This window comes from Petromyzon marinus, chromosome 83 (assembly GCF_048934315.1).
Source record: "Petromyzon marinus isolate PM22_M1 ecotype Great Lakes invasive population chromosome 83, UKy_Petmar_22M1.pri1.0, whole genome shotgun sequence".
Taxonomy (NCBI): Eukaryota; Metazoa; Chordata; class Hyperoartia; order Petromyzontiformes; family Petromyzontidae; genus Petromyzon; species Petromyzon marinus.
Window position 1 is genome coordinate 867,330 of NC_133748.1, and position 23,103 is coordinate 890,432.

Genomic DNA, 23,103 nt, shown 5'->3' on the forward strand with positions numbered 1-23,103 from the left:
TGAAGGCCGGAACGGTACACGAGGGGGTGGGTGGCCAGCACCACGCCCGACCGCCTTTGTCTCCCCAGTGGCGATGTTTTTATCCACCGCACCAGGTACTCATTGAAGGCTGAGTCGACCTAGGGGAGGCCGGGCACCGGTTCAGATAATCGTCACTGGTGTTGGCCGTGAGCGGGAATCGAACCCGGGTCGCCAGGTTCGTAGCGCAGCGTAGCGCTAACCGCTACACTACCGCTCCCGTTACCTGTACATACACAGACACCTGTACACTCACACACCTCTACACTCACACCTGTACACACACATCTGTACACACTCTCACCTGTACACACACACTTGTACACACCCACACCTGTGTACACAGTCTCACCTGTGTACACACCTACACCTGTGTACACACCTACACCTGTGTACACACCTACACCTGTGTACACACTCTCACCTGTGTACACACCTGTGTACACACTATCACCTGTACACACCTACACATGTGTACACACTATCACCTGTGTACACACCTACACCTGTACACACACTCTCACCTGTGTACACACCTACACCTGTACACACCTACACCTGTGTACACACCTACACCTGTACACACCTACACCTGTACACACACCTGTACACACCTACACCTGTACACACTCACACCTGTTCATGCCTACACCTGTACACACTGTCACCTGTGTACACACACTCACCTGTACACACCTACACCTGTGTACACACCTACACCTGTACACACTCACACCTGTGTAAACACCTACACCTGTACACACCTACACCTGTACACACACTCTCACCTGTACACTCTCACCTGTACACTCTCACCTGTACACACCTACACCTGTACACACCTACACCTGTACACACCTACACCTGTACACACACCTGTACACACCTACACCTGTACACACCCACACCTGTGTACACTCACACCTGTGTACACACCTACACCTGTACACACTCTCACCTGTACACACTCTCACCTGTGTACACACTCACACCTGTGTACACTCACCTGTACACACCTACACCTGTACACACATACACCTGTACACTCTCACCTGTGTACACTCACACCTGTGTACACTCACCTGTACACACCTACACCTGTACACACTCACCTGTACACACCTACACCTGTGTACACACACCTGTACACACTCACACCTGTGTACACACTCAGCCCTGCCTCGAGGCTACCTGGGGGATCTTTGTGTCTCAGCTGTTAAAGTTCACACGCTGCTGTGGTGACGTCACGACGGCCGCAGTTTCCGCTCGTCTGGCGACTGAGTTACTCACCAAGTTACTCACCAAGTTACTCAGCCAGTCACTCACCAAGTTACTCACCAAGTCACTCAGCCAGTCACCAAGTCACTTACTAAGTCACTCACCAAGTCACTTACCAAGTTACTCACCAAGTTACTCACCAAGTTACTCACCAAGTCACTTACCAAGTTACTCACCAAGTTACTTACCAAGTTACTCACCAAGTCACTCACCAAGTCACTTACCAAGTTACTCACCAAGTCACTCACTAAGTCACTCACCAAGTTACTCGCCAAGTTACTCACCAAGTTACTCGCCAAGTCACTCACCAAGTTACTCACCAAGTCACTCACCAAGTCACTTACCAAGTTACTCACCAAGTCACTCACCAAGTTACTCACCAAGTCACTCACCAAGTTACTCACTCAGCCACTCACCAAGTTACTCGCCAAGTTACTCGCCAAGTTACTCACCAAGTTACTCACCAAGTTACTTACCAAGCCACTCACCAAGTCACTCACCAAGTTACTAAGTCACTCACCAAGTCACTAAGTTACTCACCAAGTTACTCGCCAAGTTACTCACCAAGCCACTCACCAAGTCACTCACCAAGTTACTAAGTCACTCACCAAGTTACTCACCAAGTCACTCACCAAGTCACTAAGTTACTCACCAAGTTACTCGCCAAGTTACTCACCAAGTCACTCACCAAGTTACTCACCAAGTTACTTACCAAGTTACTCACCAAGTTACTCGCCAAGTTACTCACCAAGTTACTTACCAAGTCACTTACCAAGTTACTCGCCAAGTTACTCGGCAAGTCACTCACCAAGTTACTTATCAAGTTACTTACCAAGTCACTCACCAAGTTACTCACCAAGTCACTCACCAAGTTACTTACCAAGTTACTCACCAAGTCACTCGCCAAGTCACTCGCCAAGTTACTCGCCAAGTTACTCACCAAGTCACTCACCAAGTTACTCACCAAGTCACTCACCAAGTCACTCACCAAGTCACTTACCAAGTCACTCACCAAGTCACTCGCCAAGTCACTTACCAAGTTACTCACCAAGTCACTCACCAAGTTACTCACCAAGTTACTCGCCAAGTCACTCACTCAGCCACTCACTCAACCAGTCACTAAGTCACTCACCAAGTCACTCACCAAGTCACTCGCCAAGTTACTCACCAAGTTACTCACCAAGTTACTCGCCAAGTCACTCACTCAGCCACTCACTCAACCAGTCACTAAGTCACTCACCAAGTTACTCACCAAGTCACTCACCAAGTTACTCACCAAGTCACTCACCAAGTTACTCACTCAGCCAGTCACCAAGTCACTCACTCAGTCAGTCACTAAGTCACTCGCTCAGCCAGTCACTAAGTCATTCACCAAGTCACTCACTCAGCCACTCACTCAGCCAGTCACTAAGTCACTTACCAAGTCACTCACTCAGCCACTCACTCAGCCAGTCACTAAGTCACTCACCAAGTCACTCACTCAGCCAGTCACTAAGTCACTCGCTCAGCCAGTCACTCAGCCAGTCGCTAAGTCACTCACTCAGCCATTCACCAAGTCACTCACCAAGTCACTCACTCAGCCAGTCACTAAGTTACTCACCAAGTCACTCCCCAAGTCACTCATCCAGCTCCCTACTACTCGCTCCTAACACCACTTGCCCCAACAGCCCTGCTAGAGGCTACCTGGGGGAGCTTTGTCTGTGTCTCAGCACTTGCCCCAACAGCCCTGCTAGAGGCTACCTGGGGGATCTTTGGCTTTGGTGTCCAGGCGACTCAGGAACGCAACGGAACCGGGTCTCGTGAGGCCGAAAGCCGTGACCAGAGACAAAGCTCCCCCAGGTAGCCTCTAGCAGGGCTGTAGGGGCAAGTGCTGAGACACAGACAAAGCTCCCCCAGGTAGCCTCCAGCAGGGCTGTAGGGGCAAGTGCTGAGACACAGACAAAGCTCCCCCAGGTAGCCTCTAGCAGGGCTGTAGGGGCAAGTGCTGAGACACAGACAAAGCTCCCCCAGGTAGCCTCTAGCAGGGCTGCAGGGGGCAAGTGCCGGGACACAGACAAAGCTCCCCCAGGTAGCCTCTAGCAGGGCTGTAGGGGCAAGTGCTGAGACACAGACAAAGCTCCCCCAGGTAGCCTCTAGCAGGGCCGTAGGGGCAAGTGCTTCTAGTCAGGTAAAGCTCCCCCAGGTAACCACACTACACAACCACCACCACACAGTACACGACCGCCACACACCATCACTGTAACCACACTACACCACCACAACCACACTACACCACCACCACACTACTCCACCACTACTACACTACACCACCACCACCACACTACACCATCACTACCACACCACTACCAAACTACACCACCACTACAACCACACTACACCACCACCACTACAACCACACTACGGAACCACTACAACCACACTACACCACCACCACACTACACCACCACCATACGACACCAGGCGAATGTCTGTAACACGAAATGTCGTTTATTGTGTTTGTAACACTCACACACAATCATACTCACTCACACTCAAACACAATCATACACTCAAACACAATCATACTCACTCACACACAATCATACTCACTCACACACAATCATACACGCACACTCAATCATACACTCAAACACAATCATACACTCAAACACAATCATACTCACTCACACTCAAACACAATCATACACGCACACTCACACACAATCATACACTCAAACACAATCATACTCACTCAAACACAATCATACTGACTCACAACCAAAAAAAATCATACTGACTCACACTCAAACACAATCATACTCACTCACAATCATACTCACTCACACACAATCATACTCACACTCAAACACAATCATACTCACACTCAAACACAATCATACACTCACACACAATCATACACGCACACTCACACACAATCATACACTCAAACACAATCATACACACTCACACACAATCATACTCACTCATACTCAAACACAATCATACTCACTCACACTCAAACACAATTATACACTCACACACAATCATACTCACTCACACACAATCATACTCACTCACACACAACCATACACGCACACTCACACACAATCATACTCACACACAATCATACTCACACACAATCATACTCACTCACACTCAAACACAATCATACTCACTCAAACACAATCATACTCACACAATCATACTCCCTCACACTCAAACACAATCATACACCCACACTCACACACAATCATACACTCACACTCAAACACGAGACAGCGAGATTATAACGTCAGGTAAACAACAACAACATCAACAACAACCACCATGAACATCATCAACATAACGACAAAGCTCCCCCAGGTAGCCTCTGCTGACAGGGCTGTCTGGCCGTGGCAAGAGGAGGACGCCTGTCAGGAGCGAGGAGCAGCGACTCATCACCAACAAAGCCACGTCGTCAACTCGGCCGCCTTTGTCTCTCTCCTAGTTACTCTCTCCCTAGTTACTCTCTCAGTCTCTCTCACCATCTCTCTCTCCCCTAGACTCTCTCAGTCTCTCTCTGCTAGCTACTCTCTCAGTCTGAGTCTCCATCTCTCTCCTAGTTACTCTCTCAGTCTCTCTCCCCTAGTCTCTCTCTTAAGACTCTCTCTCTCCTAGTTACTCAGTCTGAGTCTCCATCTCTCTCACAATGTCTCTCCTAGACTCTCTCCCTAGTTACTCTCTCAGTCTATCTCTCACAATGTCTCTCTCCTAGTCTCTCCTAGTTACTCTCTCAGTCTCTCTCATAGTCTCCCTCTCTCCCAGTCTCTCTCCTAGTTACTCTCTCTGTCTCTCTCACCATCTCCCTCTCTCCTAGTTACTCTCTCAGTCTCTCTCATAGTCTCCCTCTCTCCCAGTCTCTCTCCTAGTTACTCTCACCATCTCCCTCTCTCCTAGTTACTCTCTCATAGTCTCCCTCTCTCCCAGTCTCTCTCCTAGTTACTCTCTCTGTCTCTCTCACCATCTCCCTCTCTCCTAGTTACTCTCTCAGTCTCTCTCATAGTCTCCCTCTCTCCCAGTCTCTCTCCTAGTTACTCTCTCTGTCTCTCTCACCATCTCCCTCTCTCCTAGTTACTCTCTCAGTCTCTCTCATAGTCTCCCTCTCTCCCAGTCTCTCTCCTAGTTACTCTCTCTGTCTCTCTCACCATCTCTCTCTCTCCTAGTTACTCTCTCAGTCTCTGTCCTAGTGACTCTCTCCTAGTGACTCTCAGTCTCTCTCACAATGTCTCTCTCCTAGTCTCTCTCTCATCATCTCTCTCTCCTAGTTACTCTACCAGTCTCTCTCCTAGTTACTCTCTCTCAGTCTGAGTCTCCATATGTCTCTCCTAGTCTCTCTCACTATCTCTCTGCTAGCCTCTCTCTCCTAGTTATTCTCGCCTAGTCTCTCGTAGTTACTCTATCACAATGTCTCTCTCAGTCTCTCTCTCCTAGTTACTCTATCACAATGTCTCTCTCAGTCTCTCTCTCCTAGTTACTCTATCACAATGTCTCTCTCTCTCTCTCCTAGTCTCTCTCTCCACCTATCTCTCTCAGTCTCTCTATCCTAGTCTCTCTCACAATGTGTCTCTCTCTCTCTCTCCTAGTTACTCATCACAATGTCTCTCTCTCTCCTAGACTCTCTCCTAGTCTCTCTCTCCTAGTCTCTCTCACCATGTGTCTCTCCTAGTCTCTCTCTCTCTCCTAGTTATTCTCTCCTAGTTACTCTATCACAATGCCTCTCTCAGTCTCTCTCTCCTAGTTACTCTATCACAATGTCTCTCTCTCTCCTAGACTCTCTCCTAGTCTCTCTCTCTCTCCTAGTTACTCTATCACAATGCCTCTCTCAGTCTCTCTCTCCTAGTTACTCTATCACAATGCCTCTCTCTCTCCTAGACTCTCTCCTAGTCTCTCTCTCTCCTAGTTACTCTATCACAATGTCTCTCTCTCTCCTAGACTCTCTCCTAGTCTCTCTCTCTCTCCTAGTTACTCTATCACAATGTCTCTCTCTCTCCTAGACTCTCTCCTAGTCTCTCTCTCTCTCTCCTAGTTACTCTTATCACAATGTCTCTCTCTCTCTCCTAGTTACTCTATCACAATGCCTCTCTCTCTCCTAGACTCTCTCCTAGTCTCTCTCTCCTAGTTACTCATCACAATGTCTCTCTCTCTCCTAGACTCTCTCCTAGACTCTCTCCTAGTCTCTCTCACAATGTCTCTCTCCTAGTCTCTCTCTCTCCCCTAGTTACTCTATCACAATGCCTCTCTCCTAGTCTCTCTCTCTCCTAGTTACTCTATCACAATGTCTCTCTCTCTCTCCTAGACTCTCTCCTAGTCTCTCTCTCCTAGTTACTCTATCACAATGTCTCTCTCTCTCCTAGACTCTCTCTCTCTCCTAGACTCTCTCCTAGTCTCTCTCTCTCTCCTAGTTACTCTATCACAATGCCTCTCTCTCTCCTAGACTCTCTCCTAGTCTCTCTCTCTCCTAGTTACTCTATCACAATGTCTCTCTCTCTCTCTCTCCTAGACTCTCTCCTAGTCTCTCTCTCCTAGTTACTCTATCACAATGTCTCTCTCTCTCTCTCCTAGACTCTCTCTCTCTCCTAGACTCTCTCCTAGTCTCTCTCTCTCTCCTAGTTACTCTATCACAATGCCTCTCTCTCTCTCCTAGACTCTCTCCTAGTCTCTCTCTCTCCTAGTTACTCTATCACAATGCCTCTCTCTCTCACAATGACTCTCTCCATGTCTCTCTCTGTCTCTCTCCCTCCCCGTGGTGAGACGCTGACACACCGCAACGCGTTTCGGACGAAACTAAACACAAAACGGCTGAGTAACTGGACCCCCCATAGACCCCCCCCCCGCCTGGACCCCCATAGACCCCCCCCGCCTGGACCCCCATAGACCCCCCCCCGCCTGGACCCCCCTCCTGGACCCCCATAGATGTGGCAGATGGCCGCGAGCGGGAATCCAACTCGGGGTGTTTCTGTTCCGCGGCTTCGTGAGCGATCACACACACACACACACGTGTGTGTGTGTGTGTGTGCCAGTCTGCACACACACACACACACGTGTGTGTGTGTGTGTGTGCCAGTCTGCACACACACACACACACGTGTGTGTGTGTGTGTGTGCCAGTCTGCACACACACACACACACGTGTGTGTGTGTGTGTGTGCCAGTCTGCACACACACACACACACGTGTGTGTGTGTGTGTGTGCCAGTCTGCACACACACACACATGTGTGTGTGTGCTGATTCGCACACGCGTGTGTGTGTGCCAATTCGCACACACACACACACACGTGTGTGTGTGTGTGTGTGCCGATTCGCACATACACACACACGCGTGTCGGCTCGCACACGTGTGTGTGTGTGTGTGCTGATTCACACACACACACACACACGTGCGTGTGTGTGTGTGTGCAGACTGGCGCACGCCGACTCACTGAGTGGTCGGGTGGGTGAGTAGGTGGGTGGGTGGGTGAGTGGGTTAGTAGGTGGGTGGGTGAGTAGGTGGGTGGGTGAGTGGGTGAGTAGGTGGGTGAGTAGGTGGGTGGGTGAGTGAGTAGGTGGGTGAGTAGGTGGGTGAATGGGTGGGTGAGTAGGTGGGTGAGTAGGTGGGTGGGTGAGTGGGTGGGTGAGTAGGTGGGTGAGTAGGTGGGTGAGTAGGTGGGTGGGTGAGTGGGTGAGTGAGTTGGTGGGTGAGTAGGTGGGTGAGTGGGTGAGTGAGTGGGTGAGTGGGTGAGTGAGTGGGTGAGTGGGTGAGTAGGTGGGTGGGTGAGTGGGTGGGTGAGTAGGTGGGTGAGTGAGTGGGTGAGTGAGTGGGTGAGTAGGTGGGTGAGTGAGTGGGTGAGTGAGTGGGTGAGTGAGTGGGTGGGTGAGTAGGTGGGTGAGTGGGTGAGTGAGTGGGTGAGTGGGTGAGTGAGTGGGTGAGTGGGTGAGTAGGTGGGTGGGTGAGTGGGTGGGTGAGTAGGTGGGTGAGTGAGTGGGTGAGTGAGTGGGTGAGTTGGTGGGTGAGTGAGTGGGTGAGTGAGTGGGTGAGTGAGTGGGTGGGTGAGTAGGTGGGTGAGTGGGTGAGTGAGTGGGTGAGTGAGTGGGTGAGTGGGTGAGTAGGTGGGTGGGTGAGTGGGTGGGTGAGTAGGTGGGTAGATCCATGGCAGTTCCACTGTGGGTGAGCTACGGGATGAGGAACCCCATGGGAAGCAAGCCTAGTGAACACTCCCCATGGGGATAGGCCTCACACCCAGGAATGTGTGGCTGTGAGGGGGTGTGGAGTGTGGTGTTTGTGTGTAGTGTGGTGTTTGTGTGTAGTGTGGTGTGTGTAGTGTGTGTGTAGTGTAGTGTGTGTAGTGTGTGTATATGTACAGCTCTCTCTGCATCTCTCTCTAGCCGTGAGTGGTGTCATCTTCCACAAAGTCCTTGGCTTGCTCCGCCGAGATCACATCGATGTGACTGACCTAGACACAGTGACACACACACAGTGACACACACACACAGTGTCACACAGTGTCACACACACAGTGTCACACACACAGTGTCACACACAGTGTCACACACAGTGTCACACACACAGTGACACACGCAGTGTCACACACACAGTGTCACACAGTGTCACACACAGTGTCACACAGTGTCACACACAGTGTCACACAGTGTCACACACACACAGTGTCACACAGTGTCACACACACAGTGTCACACACACAGTGTCACACAGTGTCACACGCAGTGTCACACACACAGTGTCTCACACACACACACAGTGTCACACACAGTGTCTCACACAAACACACAGTGTCACACACAGTGTCACACACAGTGTCACACACACACACAGTGTCACACGCAGTGTCACACACACAGTGTCACACACACACAGTGTCACACACAGTGTCACACACAGTGTCACACACACAGTGTCACACACACAGTGTTACACACAGTGACACACACAGTGACACACACAGTGTCACACAGTGTCACACACAGTGTCACACACAGTGTCACACACAGTGACACACACACAGTGTCACACACACAGTGTCACACACAGTGTCACACACACAGTGTCACATACACACACATTGTCACACACACATTGTCACACACACAGTGTCACACACACAGTGACACACACACAGTGTCACACACACAGTGTCACACACAGTGTCACACACACAGTGACACACACACAGTGTCACACACAGTGTCACACACAGTGTCTCAGAGACAGTGACACAAACACAGTGACACACGCAGTGTCACACACACAGTGTCACACACACAGTGTCACACACACACACAGTGTCACACACAGTGTCACACAGTGTCACACACACACACACAGTGTCACACAGTGTCACACACAGTGTCACACACACACACAGTGTCACACACAGTGTCACACACAGTGTCACACACACAGTGTCACACACACAGTGTTACACACACAGTGACACACACAGTGACACACACAGTGTCACACACACACAGTGTTACACACACAGTGATACACACACAGTGACACACACAGTGTCACACAGTGTCACACAGTGTCACACACAGTGACACACACACACAGTGTCACACACAGTGTCACACACAGTGTCACACACACACACATTGTCACACACAGTGTCACACACACAGTGACACACACACAGTGTCACACACAGTGTCACACACACAGTGTCACACACAGTGTCACACACACAGTGTCACACACAGTGTCACACACAAAGTGTCTCACAGACAGTGACACAAACACAGTGACACACGCAGTGTCACACACACAGTGTCACACACAGTGTCACACACACACAGTGTCACACAGTGTCACACAGTGTCACACAGTGTCACACACACAGTGTCACACAGTGTCACACACAGTGTCACACACACACACAGTGTCACACACACACAGTGTCACACACACAGTGTCACACACACACACAGTGTCACACACACACAGTGTCACACACACAGTGTTACACACACAGTGTCACACTGTCACACACACACACAGTGTCACACACACACACAGTGTCACACACACAGTGTTACACACACAGTGTCACACACACACAGTGTCACACAGTGTCACACACAGTGTCACACACACAGTGTCACACACACACAGTGTCACACACACACAGTGTCACACACACAGTGTCACACACACAGTGTCACACACACAGTGTCACACACACAGTGTCACACACAGTGTCACACACACACAGTGTCACACACACACAGTGTCACACACACAGTGTCACACACACAGTGTACACACACACAGTCACACACACACACAGTGTCACACACACACACACAGTGTCACACACACAGTGTCACACACACACACAGTGTCACACACACAGTGTCACACACACAGTGTTACACACACAGTGTCACACACACACAGTGTCACACAGTGTCACACACACAAAGTGTCACACACACAAAGTGTCACACACACACAGTGTCACACACACACACAGTGTTACACACACACGTGTCACACACACAGTGTCATACACAGTGTCACACACACACAGTGTCACACACACAGTGTCACACACACAGTGTGACACACACAGTGTCACACAGTGTCACACACAGTGTCACACGCACACAAAGTGTCACACGCAGTGTCTCACACACACACACAGTGTCACACACACACAGTGTCACACACACAGTGTCACACACACAGTGTCACACACACACAGTGTCACACACACAGTGTCACACACACAGTGTTACACACACAGTGTCACACAGTGTCACACACACAAAGTGTCACACACACAAAGTGTCACACACACACAGTGTCACACACACACACACAGTGTTACACACACACGTGTCACACACACAGTGTCACACACAGTGTCACACACACAGTGTCACACACATTGTGTACTGTGTGTGTGTACTGTGTGTGTACTGCGTGTATACTGCATGTACTGCATGTGTACTGTGTGTGAACTGTGTGTGTGTACTGTGTGTGTACTGCGTGTGTACTGTGTGTTGTGTACTATGTGTGTATACTGTGTGTGTACTGTGTGTTGTGTACTATGTGTGTATACTGTGTGTGTACTGTGTGTTGTGTACTATGTGTGTATACTCTGTGTGTTCTGCGTGTGTACTGCGTGTGTACTGCGTGTGTACTGCGTGTGTACTGAGTGTGTACTGTGTGTGTGTACTGTGTGTGTGTACTGTGTGTATACTGTGTGTGTATTGTGTGTGTACTGAGTGTGTACTGTGTGTGTGTACTGTGTGTATACTGTGTGTACTGTGTGTGTGTACTGTGTGTGTGTACTGTGTGTGTACTGTGTGTACTGTGTGTGTGTGTATTGTGTGTGTACTGCGTGTGTACTGTGTGTATACTGTGTGTGTGTGTACTGTGTGTATACTGTGTGTGTACTGTGTGTATACTGTGTGTGTGTGTACTGTGTGTATACTGCGTGTGTACTGCGTGTGTGTACTGTGTGTGTGTACTGCGTGTGTACTGCGTGTGTACTGTGTATACTGTGTGTATATACTGTGTGTATATATACTGTGTGTGTGTATTTGGTACTGTGTGTACTGTGTGTGTACTGCGTGTGTACTGTGTGTGTACTGTGTGTGTACTGTGTGTGTGTACTGTGTGTGTACTGTGTGTGTGTACTGTGTTTACTGTGTGTGTACTGCGTATGTGTACTGTGTGTGTGTACTGTGTTTATATACTGTGTGTGTGTACTGCGTGTTGTCTGAGTGTGTGTACTGTGTGTGTGTACTGTGTGTGTGTACTGTGTGTATATACTGTGTATGTATACTGTGTGTGTACTGTGTGTGTACTGTGTGTATAGTGTGTGTACTGTGTGTGTTCTGTGTGTGTGTACTGTGTGTGTACTGTGTGTATACTGTGTGTATACTGTGTACTGTGTGTGTACTGTGTGTGTGTACTGTGTGTGTACTGTGTGTGTGTACTGTGTGTACTGCGTGTGTACTGCGTGTGTACTGTGTGTGTGTACTGTGTGTGTACTGTGTGTGTACTGTGTGTACTGCGTGTGTACTGTGTGTGTGTACTGTGTGTGTACTGTGTGTGTACTGCGTGTGTACTGTGTGTGTGTACTGTGTGTGTACTGTGTGTATACTGTGTGTGTGTGTGTACTGTGTGTATACTGTGTACTGTGTGTACTGTGTGTGTTCTGCGTGTATACTGTGTGTGTGTGTACTGTGTGTATACTGTGTACTGTGTGTACTGTGTGTATACTGTGTACTGTGTGTACTGTGTGTGTACTGTGTGTATACTGTGTGTGTGTGTGTCCTGTGTGTACTGTGTGTACTGTGTGTGTTCTGCGTGTATACTGTGTGTGTGTGTACTGTGTGTGTACTGTGTGTACTGTGTATACTGTGTGTGTACTGTGTGTGTGTACTGTGTGTGTGTACTGTGTGTGTACTGTGTGTGTACTGTGTGTGTGTACTGTGTGTGTGTACTGTGTGTATACTGTGTACTGTGTGTGTGTACTGTGTGTGTGTACTGTGTGTGTGTACTGTGTGTGTACTGTGTGTGTGTACTGTGTGTATACTGTGTACTGTGTGTGTGTACTGTGTGTACTGTGTGTGTACTGTGTACTGTGTGTATACTGTGTGTGTACTGTGTGTACTGTGTGTGTTCTGTGTGTGTACTGTGTGTGTACTGTGTGTGTACTGTGTGTGTACTGTGTGTATACTGTGTGTGTACTGTGTGTGTGTACTGTGTGTACTGTGTGTGTACTGTGTGTGTGTACTGTGTGTATACTGTGTGTGTGTACTGTGTGTGTACTGTGTATACTGTGTGTGTGTACTGTGTGTGTACTGTGTGTGTGTACTGTGTGTGTGTACTGTGTGTGTACTGTGTGTGTACTGTGTGTGTACTGTGTGTGTGTACTGTGTACTGTGTGTGTACTGTGTGTGTACTGTGTGTACTGTGTGTGTACAGTGTGTGTGTACTGTGTGTACTGTGTGTGTACTGTGTGTGTACTGTGTGTACTGTGTGTGTGTACTGTGTGTATACTGTGTGTGTACTGTGTGTATACTGTGTACTGTGTGTGTATACTGTGTGTGTGTACTGTGTGTGTACTGTGTGTGTGTACTGTGTGTGTACTGTGTGTGTGTACTGTGTGTGTACTGTGTGTACTGTGTGTGTACTGTGTGTGTACTGTGTGTACTGTGTGTGTACTGTGTGTATACTGTGTGTGTACTGTGTGTATACTGTGTGTGTACTGTGTGTACTGTGTGTGTGTGTACTGTGTGTGTACTGTGTGTATACTGTGTGTACTGTGTACTGTGTGTGTATACTGTGTGTGTACTGTGTGTGTACTGTGTGTGTATACTGTGTGTGTGTACTGTGTGTACTGTGTGTGTACTGTGTGTATACTGTGTGTACTGTGTGTGTACTGTGTGTATACTGTGTGTACTGTGTGTGTATACTGTGTGTACTGTGTGTGTACTGTGTACTGTGTGTATACTGTGTACTGTGTGTACTGTGTGTGTACTGTGTGTGTACTGTGTGTATACTGTGTGTACTGTGTGTGTGTACTGTGTGTGTACTGTGTGTATACTGTGTGTACTGTGTGTGTACTGTGTGTATACTGTGTGTGTACTGTGTGTGTACTGTGTGTACTGTGTACTGTGTGTACTGTGTACTGTGTGTGTACTGTGTGTGTACTGTGTATACTGTGTGTGTACTGTGTGTGTGTACTGTGTGTGTACTGTGTGTGTACTGTGTGTGTGTGTACTGTGTGTGTATACTGTGTGTACTGTGTGTGTACTGTGTGTATACTGTGTGTACTGTGTACTGTGTGCACTGTGTACTGTGTGTGTACTGTGTGTGTACTGTGTGTGTACTGTGTATACTGTGTGTGTACTGTGTGTGTGTACTGTGTGTACTGTGTGTGTACTGTGTGTGTGTGTACTGTGTGTGTATACTGTGTGTGTACTGTGTGTATACTGTGTGTACTGTGTACTGTGTGTACTGTGTACTGTGTGTGTACTGTGTGTGTACTGTGTGTGTACTGTGTGTGTACTGTGTGTATACTGTGTGTATACTGTGTGTGTACAGTGTACTGTGTGTGTATACTGTGTGTGTACTGTGTGTGTACTGTGTGTGTATACTGTGTGTGTGTACTGTGTGTACTGTGTGTGTACTGTGTGTATACTGTGTGTGTACTGTGTGTATACTGTGTGTACTGTGTGTGTATACTGTGTGTACTGTGTGTGTACTGTGTACTGTGTGTATACTGTGTACTGTGTGTACTGTGTGTGTACTGTGTGTGTACTGTGTGTACTGTGTGTGTGTACTGTGTGTGTACTGTGTGTACTGTGTGTATACTGTGTGTGTACTGTGTGTATACTGTGTGTGTACTGTGTGTGTACTGTGTGTACTGTGTACTGTGTGTGTACTGTGTGTGTACTGTGTGTGTACTGTGTATACTGTGTGTGTACTGTGTGTGTACCGTGTGTGTACTGTGTGTGTGTGTACTGTGTGTGTATACTGTGTGTACTATGTGTGTACTGTGTGTATACTGTGTGTACTGTGTGTACTGTGTACTGTGTGTGTACTGTGTGTGTAGTGTGTGTGTACTGTGTATACTGTGTGTGTACTGTGTGTGTGTACTGTGTGTACTGTGTGTGTACTGTGTGTGTGTGTACTGTGTGTGTATACTGTGTGTGTACTGTGTGTATACTGTGTACTGTGTGTACTGTGTACTGTGTGTGTACTGTGTGTGTACTGTGTATACTGTGTGTGTACTGTGTGTGTACTGTGTGTGTACTGTGTGTGTGTGTACTGTGTGTGTATACTGTGTGTACTGTGTGTGTACTGTGTGTATACTGTGTGTATACTGTGTATACTGTGTGTGTACTGTGTGTGTACTGTGTGTATACTGTGTGTATACTGTGTATACTGTGTGTATACTGTGTATACTGTGTGTGTACTGTGTGTGTGTACTGTGTGTACTGTGTGTGTACTGTGTGTATACTGTGTGTATACTGTGTATACTGTGTGTACTGTGTGTGTACTGTGTGTGAACTGTGTGTGTACTGTGTGTGTGTACTGTGTGTACTGTGTGTGTACTGTGTGTGTACTGTGTACTATGTGTGTACTGTGTGTGTGTGTACTGTGTGTGTACTGTGTGTGTACTGCGAGCATCACTTTGTGGCGGAACTTCACTCCGTAGAATTTGTCCGCTGACTCCAGTAGCTCCGGCCTGAACGTGGTGGTGATGAACTGGGCATGCTGGGACAACTCAGCAATCATGTCTACACACACGCACACACACGCACACACACACATTCACACACACACGCACACACACACGCACACACACACATTCACACACACGCACACACACACATTCACACACACACGCACACACACACATTCACACACACGCACACACACACATTCACACACACGCACACACGCACATTCACACACACGCACACACACACGCACGCACACACACTCACGCACACACACGCGCACACACACACACGCACACACACGCGCACACACACACACGCACACACACGCACGGACACACACACGCGGACATATACACACACAGGGGTTCACACACAGGGGTTACACAGATGGGTTACACAGATGGGTTCACACACAGGGTACACACACACACAGGGTACACACACACACAGAGTACACACACACACAGGGTACACACACAGGGTACACACACACACACAAGGCACACACACACACAGGGTACACACACCCACAGGGTACACACACACAGGGTAAACACACAGGGTACACACACACACAGGGTACACACACACACACAGGGGATACACACACAGGGTACACACACACAGGGGATACACACAGACACAGGGTACACACACACACGGGTACACACACACACAGGGTACACACACAGGGTACACACACACACACAGGGGATACACACACAGTGTACACACACACAGGGTACACACACAGGGTACACACACACACAGGGTACACACACAGACACAGGGTACACACACTGGGGATACACAGACACAGGGTACACACACACACACACAGGGTATACACACACAGGGGGTACACACACACACACACAGGGGATACACACACACAGGGTACACACACACACACAGGGGATACACACACAGGGGGTACACACACACAGGGCACACACACACACAGGGTACACACACCCACAGGGTACACACACACACAGGGTAAACACACAGGGTACACACACACACAGGGTACACACACACACACAGGGGATACACACACAGGGTACACACACACAGGGGATACACACAGACACAGGGTACACACACACACGGGTACACACACACACAGGGTACACACACAGGGTACACACACACACACAGGAGATACACACACAGTGTACACACACACAGGGTACACACACAGGGTACACACACACACAGGGTACACACACAGACACAGGGTACACACACTGGGGATACACAGACACAGGGTACACACACACACAGGGTATACACACACAGGGGGTACACACACACACACAGGGGATACACACACACAGGGTACACACACACACAGGGGATACACACACAGGGGGTACACACACACAGGGCACACACACACACAGGGTACACACACACACAGGGGATACACACACACACAGTGTACACACACAGTGTACACACACACAGGGTACACACACACAGTGTACACACACACAGTGTACACACACACACAGTGTACACACACACACAGGGTACACACACACAGGTAGACACACACAGTGTACACACACACACACAATGCACACACACACACACAGTGTACACACACACAGTGTACACACACACAGTGTACACACACAGTGTACACACACACAGGGGATACACACACAGGAGATACACACACACACAGCTTCTCTCTCTCACTGTCTCTCTGTGTCTCTGTGTCTCTGTCTCTCTGTGTCTCTATCTGTCTCTGTGTGTCTCTCTCTGTGTCTCTCTCTCTCTCTGTGTCTCTGTCTCTCTCTCTGTCTCCTCTCTCTCTGTCTTTGTCTCTCTCTCTGTCTCCTCTCTCTCTCTCTCTGTGTCTTTGTCTCTCTCTCTGTGTCTCTGTCTCTCTCTGTGTCTCTTTCTCTGTCTTTGTGTCTCTTTCTCTGTCTTTGTGTGTCTCTCTCTCTGTGTCTCCTCTCTCTCTCTCTGTGTCTCTGTCTCTCTCTCTGTGTCTCTGTCTCTCTCTGTGTGTCTCTCTCTTTCTCTGTGTGTCTCTCTCTCTTTCTCTGTGTCTCTCTCTCTCTGTGTCTCTGTCTCTCTCTCTGTCTCTCTGTGTGTCTCTCTCTCTGTGTCTCTGTCTCTCTCTCTGCATCTCTGTCTCTCTCTCTGCGTCTCTGTCTCTCTCTGTGTCTGTCTCTCTGTGTGTGTCTCTCTCTCTGTCTCTCTCTCTGTGTCTCTCTCTCTCTCTGTGTCTCTCTCTCTCTGTGTGTCTCTGTCTGTGTCTCTCTCTGCGTCTCTCTCTCTGTGTCTCTCTCTGTGTCTCTCTCTCTGTCTCTCTCTGCGTCTCTGTGTCTCTCTGTGTCTCTGTCTCTCTGTGTGTGTGTCTCTCTCTGTCTCTCTCTGTGTCTCTGTCTCTCTCTCTGTCTCTCTGTGTCTCTCTCTCTGTGTCTCTGTGTGTCTCTCTCTGTGTCTCTCTCTCTGTGTCTCTCTCTCTCTCTGTGTCTCTGTCTCTCTCTGTCTCTCTCTCTCCCTGTGTGTCTCTCTCTCTCTCTCTCTGTGTCTGTCTCTCACCAGACACAGCCTTGCGGTGCTGTGCGTCAAGTGCTTGGTCTATCTCGTCAAAGAGGTAGAACGGTGCTGGGTCGCATTTCTGGATGGCGAAGATGAGAGCCAGTGCCACGAGCGACTTCTGCCCGCCGGATAGCTGCTGCATCTCTCTCATCTCCGCCTGCTTGCCTGTGAACGATACCTGCAGAGACACGGAGACAGAGAGACACAGAGAGACACAGAGACACAGAGACACAGAGACACGGTGATTAGCGAGCTGCTGCATCTCTCTCATCTCCGCCTGCTTGCCTGTGAACGATACCTACAGAGACACGGAGACACAGAGACACAGAGACACAGAGACAGAGAGACAGAGAGACACGGAGACACAGAGACACAGAGACACGGTGATGAGAGACACAGAGACAGAGAGACACAGAGACACGGTGATTAGCGAGCTGCTGCATCTCTCTCATCTCCGCCTGCTTGCCTGTGAACGATACCTACAGAGACACGGAGACAGGGAGACAGAGAGACACAGAGACACAGAGACAGAGAGACACAGAGACAGAGAGACACGGAGACACAGAGACACGGAGACACACGGAGAGAGAGACACAGAGACAGAGAGACACAGAGACACGGTGATTAGCGAGCTGCTGCATCTCTCTCATCTCCGCCTGCTTGCCTGTGAACGATACCTACAGAGACACAGAGACAGAGAGAGAGACACAGAGACAGAGAGACACAGAGACACAGAGACACAGAGACACAGAGACACAGAGACACGGTGATTAGCGAGCTGCTGCATCTCTCTCATCTCCGCCTGCTTGCCTGTGAACGATACCTACAGAGACACGGAGACAGGGAGACAGAGAGACAGAGACACAGAGACAGAGAGACACACGGAGAGAGAGACACAGAGACAGAGAGACACAGAGACACGGTGATTAGCGAGCTGCTGCATCTCTCTCATCTCCGCCTGCTTGCCTGTGAACGATACCTGCAGAGACACAGAGACAGGGAGACAGAGACAGAGAGACAGAGACACAGAGACAGAGAGACACAGAGACACGGTGATTAGCGAGCTGCTGCATCTCTCTCATCTCCGCCTGCTTGCCTGTGAACGATACCTACAGAGACACGGAGACAGAGAGACACAGAGAGACACAGAGACACAGAGACACAGAGACACGGTGATTAGCGAGCTGCTGCATCTCTCTCATCTCCGCCTGCTTGCCTGTGAACGATACCTACAGAGACACGGAGACAGGGAGACAGAGAGACAGAGACAGAGAGACACACGGAGAGAGAGACACAGAGACAGAGAGACACAGAGACACGGTGATTAGCGAGCTGCTGCATCTCTCTCATCTCCGCCTGCTTGCCTGTGAACGATACCTGCAGAGACACAGAGACAGAGACACGGAGACAGAGACACAGAGACAGAGACACAGAGAGACAGAGAGACACGGAGACACAGAGACAGAGACACGGTGATGAGAGACACAGAGACACAGAGACACAGAGACACGGTGATTAGCGAGCTGCTGCATCTCTCTCATCTCCGCCTGCTTGCCTGTGAACGATACCTACAGAGACACGGAGACAGAGAGACAGAGACACAGAGACAGAGAGACACAGAGACACAGAGACAGAGAGACACAGAGACACAGAGACACGGTGATTAGCGAGCTGCTGCATCTCTCTCATCTCCGCCTGCTTGCCTGTGAACGATACCTACAGAGACACGGAGACAGGGAGACACAGAGACACAGAGACAGAGACACAGAGACACGGAGACAGAGAGAGAGACACAGAGACAGAGAGACACAGAGACACAGAGACACAGAGACACGGTGATGAGAGACTGCATCTCTCTCATCTCCGCCTGCTTGCCTGTGAACGATACCTACAGAGACACGGAGACAGGGAGACAGAGAGACAGAGACAGAGACACAGAGACAGAGAGACACAGAGACAGAGAGACACGGAGACACAGAGACAGAGACACGGTGATGAGAGACACAGAGACAGAGAGACACAGAGACACGGTGATTAGCGAGCTGCTGCATCTCTCTCATCTCCGCCTGCTTGCCTGTGAACGATACCTACAGAGACACAGAGACAGAGAGAGAGACACAGAGACAGAGAGACACAGAGACAGAGAGACACGGAGACACAGAGACACAGAGACAGAGAGACACAGAGACACAGAGACAGAGAGACAGAGAGACAGAGACACGGTGATGAGAGACACAGAGACAGAGACACACAGAGACACAGAGACAGAGAGACACAGAGACAGAGAGACACAGAGACAGAGAGACACAGAGACACAGAGACAGAGACACAGAGACAGAGAGACACAGAGACAGAGAGACACAGAGACAGAGACACAGAGACAGAGAGACACAGAGACACAGAGACAGAGACACGGAGACAGAGAGACACAGAGACAGAGAGACACAGAGACAGAGAGACAGAGAGACACAGAGACACACAGAGACACAGAGACACAGAGACAGAGAGACACAGAGACACGGTGATTAGAGAGCTGCTGCATCTCTCTCATCTCCGCCTGCTTGCCTGTGAACGATACCTACAGAGACACGGAGACAGGGAGACACAGAGACACAGAGACAGAGACACAGAGACACGGAGACAGAGAGAGAGACACAGAGACAGAGAGACACAGAGACACAGAGACACGGTGATTAGCGAGCTGCTGCATCTCTCTCATCTCCGCCTGCTTGCCTGTGAACGATACCTACAGAGACACGGAGACAGGGAGACAGAGACACGGTGATGAGAGACACAGAGACAGAGAGACACAGAGACACAGAGACACAGAGACACGGTGATTAGCGAGCTGCTGCATCTCTCTCATCTCCGCCTGCTTGCCTGTGAACGATACCTACAGAGACACGGAGACAGAGAGACAGAGACACGGAGGCAGAGACAGAGAGACACAGAGACAGAGAGACACGGAGACACAGAGACACAGAGACAGAGAGACACAGAGACACAGAGACAGAGAGACAGAGAGACAGAGACACGGTGATGAGAGACACAGAGACAGAGACACACAGAGACACAGAGACACAGAGACACGGTGATTAGCGAGCTGCTGCATCTCTCTCATCTCCGCTTGCTTGCCTGTGAACGATACCTACAGAGACACGGAGACAGGGAGACAGAGAGACACAGAGACACAGAGACAGAGAGACACAGAGACAGAGAGACACAGAGACACAGAGACAGAGAGACACAGAGACACAGAGACACAGAGACAGAGAGACACAGAGACACAGAGACACAGAGACAGAGAGACACAGAGACACGGTGATTAGAGAGCTGCTGCATCTCTCTCATCTCCGCCTGCTTGCCTGTGAACGATACCTACAGAGACACAGAGACAGAGAGACAGAGAGACACAGAGACACAGAGACACAGAGACACAGAGACACAGAGACACAGAGACAGAGAGACACAGAGACACAGAGACACAGAGACAGAGAGACACAGAGACACAGAGACAGGGAGACAGAGAGACACAGAGACACGGTGATGAGAGACACAGAGACACAGAGACACGGTGATTAGAGAGCTGCTGCATCTCTCTCATCTCCGCCTGCTTGCCTGTGAACGATACCTACAGAGACACGGAGACAGAGAGACACAGACACAGAGACACAGAGACACAGAGACAGAGAGACAGAGACACAGAGAGACACAGAGACACGGTGATTAGCGAGCTGCTGCATCTCTCTCATCTCCGCCTGCTTGCCTGTGAACGATACCTACAGAGACACAGAGACAGGGAGACAGAGAGACACAGAGACAGAGAGACAGAGAGACACAGAGACACAGAGACACAGAGACACAGAGACAGAGAGACACAGAGACACAGAGACACGGTGATGAGAGACACAGAGACACAGAGACAGAGAGACACGGTGACACGGAGACAGAGAGACACAGAGACACGGTGACACAGAGACACAGAGACAGAGAGACACAGAGACACAGAGACAGAGAGACACAGAGAGAGAGAGACAGAGAGACACAGAGACAGAGACACAGAGACAGAGAGACACAGAGACAGAGGCACAGAGACAAAGAGACACAGAGACAGAGAGACACAGAGACACGGTGATGAGAGACACAGAGACACAGAGACAGAGAGACACAGAGACAGAGAGACACAGAGACAGAGACACAGAGACAGAGAGACACAGAGACAGAGACACAGAGACACGGAGACAGAGAGACACGGAGACAGAGACACAGAGACAGAGAGACAGAGACACGGAGACACAGAGACACAGAGACACAGACACAGAGACAGAGACACAGAGACACAGAGACAGAGACACAGAGACAGAGACACAGAGACACAGAGACACAGAGACAGAGAGACACAGAGACACAGAGACAGAGAGACACAGAGAGACACAGAGACAGAGAGACACAGAGACAGAGAGACACAGAGACACGGTGATGAGAGACACAGAGACACGGAGACAGAGACACAGAGACACAGAGACACAGAGACAGAGAGACACAGAGACACAGAGACAGAGAGACACAGAGACACGGAGACACAGAGACACAGAGACAGAGAGACACAGAGACACAGAGACAGAGAGACACAGAGACAGAGAGACACAGAGACAGAGAGACACAGAGACACAGAGACAGAGAGACACAGAGACACAGAGACAGAGAGACACAGAGACAGAGAGACACAGAGACACGGAGACAGAGACACAGAGACACAGAGACACGGAGACAGAGACACAGAGACACGGAGAGACAGAGGCACAGAGAAAGAGAGAGTAGTGTAGTGTATAATAGTGTAGTGTATAGTAGTGTAGTGTATAGGAGTGTAGTGTAAAGTAGTGTATAGTAGTGTAGTGTATAGTAGTGTAGTGTATAGTAGTGTAGTGTATAGTAGTGTATAGTGGTGTAGTGTATAGTAGTGTATAGTGGTGTAGTGTATAGTAGTGTATAGTGTAGTGTATAGTAGTGTAGTGTA

At 49.5% G+C, this 23,103-nt stretch overlaps 1 protein-coding gene across 2 annotated transcripts in view; it reads right to left on the minus strand.

Annotated features, from left to right (window-relative positions):
* Positions 1-8,496: 8,496 nt before the first annotated feature.
* The window catches only part of LOC142907769 (structural maintenance of chromosomes protein 3-like), a 61,546-nt gene continuing 46,939 nt past the window's right edge, over positions 8,497-23,103 (minus strand). Inside the window, exons 14-16 of one of the 2 annotated variants that reach the window (XM_076057535.1) lie at positions 18,087-18,264; positions 15,472-15,578; positions 8,497-8,746 (exon numbers count right to left, since the gene is read on the minus strand). In XM_076057535.1, the coding sequence (XP_075913650.1) occupies positions 8,675-8,746; positions 15,472-15,578; positions 18,087-18,264 (357 nt within the window). In that variant the 3' untranslated portion in view covers positions 8,497-8,674. Of the gene's footprint in view, positions 8,747-15,471; positions 15,579-18,086; positions 18,265-21,649; positions 21,866-23,103 lie in introns of those variants that run through there. The other variant, XM_076057536.1, reaches the window with a different exon arrangement.